This window comes from Apium graveolens, chromosome 5 (assembly GCF_009905375.1).
Source record: "Apium graveolens cultivar Ventura chromosome 5, ASM990537v1, whole genome shotgun sequence".
Classification (NCBI taxonomy): Eukaryota; Viridiplantae; Streptophyta; class Magnoliopsida; order Apiales; family Apiaceae; genus Apium; species Apium graveolens.
The window spans coordinates 3,681,862-3,686,504 of NC_133651.1; the positions used below are offsets into that span (position 1 = coordinate 3,681,862).

General features: G+C 40.1%; 2 protein-coding genes across 2 annotated transcripts; one reads left to right on the forward strand and one right to left on the reverse strand.

Moving 5' to 3' along the window:
* Positions 1-1,121, forward strand: LOC141723923 (dof zinc finger protein DOF5.8-like). Its single transcript, XM_074525874.1, has one exon. It carries the CDS (start codon positions 300-302, stop codon positions 981-983), a length of 684 nt encoding a protein of 227 aa, XP_074381975.1. The 5' UTR covers positions 1-299; the 3' UTR covers positions 984-1,121.
* Positions 1,122-1,270: 149 nt separating this feature from the next.
* Positions 1,271-4,373, reverse strand: LOC141723911 (pentatricopeptide repeat-containing protein At3g50420). The gene has a single exon (XM_074525861.1). It carries the CDS (start codon positions 4,257-4,259, stop codon positions 2,151-2,153), a length of 2,109 nt encoding a protein of 702 aa, XP_074381962.1. The 5' UTR covers positions 4,260-4,373; the 3' UTR covers positions 1,271-2,150.
* Between the last annotated feature and the right edge of the window lie 270 nt (positions 4,374-4,643).

Sequence of the window (4,643 nt, forward strand, 5' to 3'; positions counted from 1 at the left end):
CCATCTCTACAAGACAGAATCTCTCTTTATTACCCCCCTCTCTCTCTCCATCTCTCTCCCCATATCTCTCTCTCTCTCCCTCTCTCTCTCTCCCCATCTCTCTCTCTCCCTCTCTCAATCTCTCTCTCTCTCTCTCTCTCAATCTCTCTCTCTCTATCTCTCTCTCTCTCTCTCTCTCTCATCCCTCCTCCATAAAATCCCATTCTCCACCATCCAAAAAGCAACATTGCCCACCACCCTTGAAAACCTTCTATTCCTCACACTCATTTCTCCAACACATTTATCAAACACTTTGAACAATGCCACAAGAAACAAGTGATCATCGTAGACTAACTAAGCCACACCAGCTCAATGGTGCACCACCTCCCGAACCAGAACACCTCCCTTGTCCACGCTGTGACTCTACCAACACTAAGTTCTGTTACTACAACAACTACAACTTCTCTCAGCCTCGTCACTTTTGTAAGGCCTGTAGGCGTTACTGGACTCACGGTGGCACCCTTCGTGACATCCCTATTGGTGGCGGAAGCCGAAAGAACGCTAAGCGTTCTCGAGCTTCCGCCTCCATATTCGCATCTTCTGGACAGGACTACCGTCATCTTCCGGCCACCGCAACACCTATTTTCCTCCCTCTTTCCGGTGATCATGGTGGGTCCCTCCCTTTTATGAGTGATGTCAAACAGGGTTATAACATGTGTGGGAGCTTTACTTCACTGTTGAATACTCAAGGGCCTGGGCTTTTGAGTCTTGGTGGATTTGGGCTTGGGATTGGTCACCATCATGGGTTTGAAGATATGGGCTTTGGGCTTGGGAGAGCCTCTGTCTGGCCATTTGCTGGCGTCGGTGACGGCGGTGAGAATGGTGGCAGTGGCGGTGGAAATGTGATGGGAAACACGTGGCAGCTTGAGAGTGGTGAGAGTGGGTTTGGGAGTGGAGATTGTTTTACTTTGCCAGATCTTGCTATTGGAAATGGAATGAAGTGACTATGATGTTAATTTGTTATTAAATGTGTTAAACTATTAATTAGTGTCTTGTAATGGTTCAATCATATCTGGTTTTGTCATTCAAGTTCTTGTAACCCAAATTATGTTTAAGTGCAATGATCATAAATTTTAATTTCATTTAAGCACTGCTTATCCATTTGATCTGCATAAACTGATGATTGTTTTGTAGTGTTGTGATTGTGACTGTTGTCACAGCTTAACAGTACTATATGTTGAAAATGCATATATGATGACAAGAAAATAGTTGCTCAACTGTCAATTTTCTTAGTTACATCAAACAGACATTTTAATCCATCCACTTGAATCAGAATTTTGTATTTTGGTATAGTTAATTACACAAAACAACTTTAAAAACAGTATTAATTACATAAAACAAGTCACTAATACAGGATTACAGAACCAGTTGCCTAATCAGTTGCCAAAGGACAGCCCTTTGCACAACAAAGTTGCTATATGCCTACCACTTACAGAACCAATCCGGCAGACATACTTGTTAACCGATTTCCCTCTCCCGGTGTAACTGAGGAACGAAAATCTCCAGTGACATTGCAATATGCGACGATACCACAGGTAAACAACAGCTATAGCAACTAGAATTTTCAGGGTTGCCATTCTATTTTCGGTTTGTCTAGTGTGTGCCCATGGGCACATGCTAAGAAAGTGTGAAAGATGAGTTGTAAAAATTTGATTGGCGGAGATTTTTGTGTATGCATGGGATCCATAATTATTTATGAGCTCTCCACCAATCAAATTTTTACAAATCATCTATCACACTTTCTTAGCATGTGCCCACGGGCACACACTAGAAAAATCCTTCTATCTTGTATCACTCTTCCGGTATCTGTTGCCAAAGATGAACTTAGTCATTAGCTGTGCAGCTAATGCAAGATATGGAACATTCATGGAGGACCCCGTAATTTCTGCCTGGACTTGCCAAGATATAATGTCCAAGGCCTGGGAGTATTACATTGGTTAGCAGATCTTTTTTCCCAGGAACCATCTAATTTAACAAACCAAATCTTGCTGCACAATTTGAAGGAGCCTGTACATGCTAGTGGACTCCATCCTTGTTTTGACAAAACATGATGGTTTTTAAGCTGAAGCCTGTCAACTTTGTTTCCAATATCTTGCCCCAGATTCAGATATTTAATATTCGCAAAACTCATCTTTTTCTGATACACTCAAGTTCCCTTGCAGATAATGCATTTCAGCTTGCAATTCATCAAACTCCAAGTGGGATTTGTCTCCAGAAGAGAATACATGGGTTGTTTTCATAATTTCTATCCAGCTTAAGCCTGGATCCTTTTCCAACACTAATTCTCGTGTCCTTCTCCTTAATTCTGCAACAGCATCCCATCTTCCAATTGATGAATAAAAATTAATGAGCAGTACATTGGTTGCTCTGTCTTCATCATCAATACATAAAATTTGCTGAGCAGCACGGATCCCTATTTCTACATTACGATTACGAACACATGCACTTAACAAAGTTCTCCACATCTCCAAGTTCTCACTACTGTAAGGCGATTCAATAATCATTTGCTCTGCTTCAACTAATAATCCTGCTCTAGTTAACAAGCTTATCATACAAGAATAGTGCTTAGGCCCAGGTGTCAAACCAGTTTCCATCATTAGAGACCATAAGTACCTACCCTCATTAACCAAACCACAATGGCTACAAGCACCAAGTATAGAAAGATATGTCACTCGATCCGGACATAGCCCAAGTTTGATAATCTCATCAAAAACTTTAAATGCCTCAACTACTTTCCCATGGTTACCATATCCACCTAGAATTGAATTCCAGCACTTCAAATCAGGTTTCTTAACTTGCGATATTATAACTTCTGCAGCTTTGAGGTGCCCAATCTTGACATACATATCAATCAAACTCCCCGATACACTCATTTCGACATCATATCCTCTTTTTATAGCCTGGGAATGGATCATCTCTCCCTGCAGCTCAACCGCAAGATCGGCACATGCACTTAAAACACTACTCAGAGTGAAACCATCGGGCTTATGACCTTCCTCCAACATTCCACTAAAAAACCTAATAGCATTCTCTCCTTCCGCTAGCCTTGAATAACCAGCAATCATGTCTGTCCAAAGAACGACATCCCTTTTCAATAAAGTATTAAAAACTCCTTCAGCGGAGGTACTATCTCCATTCTTAAAATACATGGAAACCAGAGTGCTTCCAACATATACACTTCTTTGAAGACCTATTTTGGTAACTTGAGCATGGAGTAACTTCCCATAATAGGTAGATGGGAATGATCCTGTAGCACTAATAACAGCTGCAAAAGTATATTCATCCGGCTTTTCAGTAGAGATTTGCCAAAACCGAACAAACATATCCATGACCTTCTCTCCATCCCCATTACCTGCATAACCGGATATCATTGAATTACACGAAACTGAATCAGGATTTTCAATTCTACTAAAAACAGTAAAAGCAGTTTGCGTGTCACCACAAGTGCAGTACATATCAAGCAATGCATTATACAAAGGCAAATCAGCAATAGTGCCACTCAGAATCACTCGAGCATGAATAAGCCGTCCTATATCATAATCCCCCAATTTGCTGCAAGCATTCAGCATTGTCGAATACGTAAATTTACAAGGCCTTACTCCACTCCTAACCATATTACCAAAGTAATGCATCCCTTCTAAAATCTTCTCACTTTTCATAAAACCATTTATCATAGTATTCCAAGCCACAGTATCCTTACATTTATTATCGTAAAACACTTTTTTCGCGCATTCCATATCCTTACTATTCATATACAAACTAAGTAAAGACGTCTGCACGTACTTATCATCCAAAAACCCAAACTTCACACCTTGACAATGCAATGCAGACCCCAATACACAATCCCCCATACACAAAGATGCTTGCAATAACCCCGTAAACGTCGAGCTATTCAATCTAAAGCAATCTGTGCTGTGCAATTGGGAAAGTAAATCAAACACCAAATTGGAATGGTTAGGAGAACGAGAATACGCAGCAATGAGTGCGCTGTAAGAAATGATATTTCGTTTAGGCATTTTGTCGAACACATGGTGGGCGTCTCCGCAAGACCCGCATTTTGCGTACATTGATATGATATTATTGTGTGTATATGGAGTGTGGAGAGTGATGGGGATAGAGGTTAGAATGCGAGCGTGGAGCTGACGAGCTTTGCGAAGCGAGGTTGTAGAAGTACATTGTTTGATGAGAAGGTCTGCTAGTGAAGAAGACACCGATGACATGTAAGTTTGACAGTTTATGTTTTCAAATTTCTTCAATTCAAGCTTTGCCCGCTAAAACCAAATACATTAATTTTGTTAAAAATTTCTGAGAAATTTATCGATTTAGGATTAATTGAAACGCCCAAGAAACACAAAATAAGCACTAACTCCCATGAGTTTGGTGTATTTTAATGGGTGGAGTTGTTGTAAATACAGGGGTCCATCAGTATTTATGATTAGAGGACCAATCAAAATGCACCAAACTCATGAGAGTTAGTGCTTATTGTGTGTACTTGGCACACATTAGAAAACCCGTAATTGAAATCGCTTAATTGATTTAAAGGCTTTATTAGTAGAAAATTCAAATGTATATTTTTATTAATTTATTAGAAACTAATATATTTT

What these genes read in the sequence shown, in the direction of transcription:
- LOC141723923 (XM_074525874.1), top strand. Translation starts at nt 300, where the DNA reads ATGCCACAAGAAACAAGTGATCATCGTAGACTAACTAAGCCACACCAG.
- LOC141723911 (XM_074525861.1), bottom strand. Translation starts at nt 4,259, where the DNA reads ATGTCATCGGTGTCTTCTTCACTAGCAGACCTTCTCATCAAACAATGT.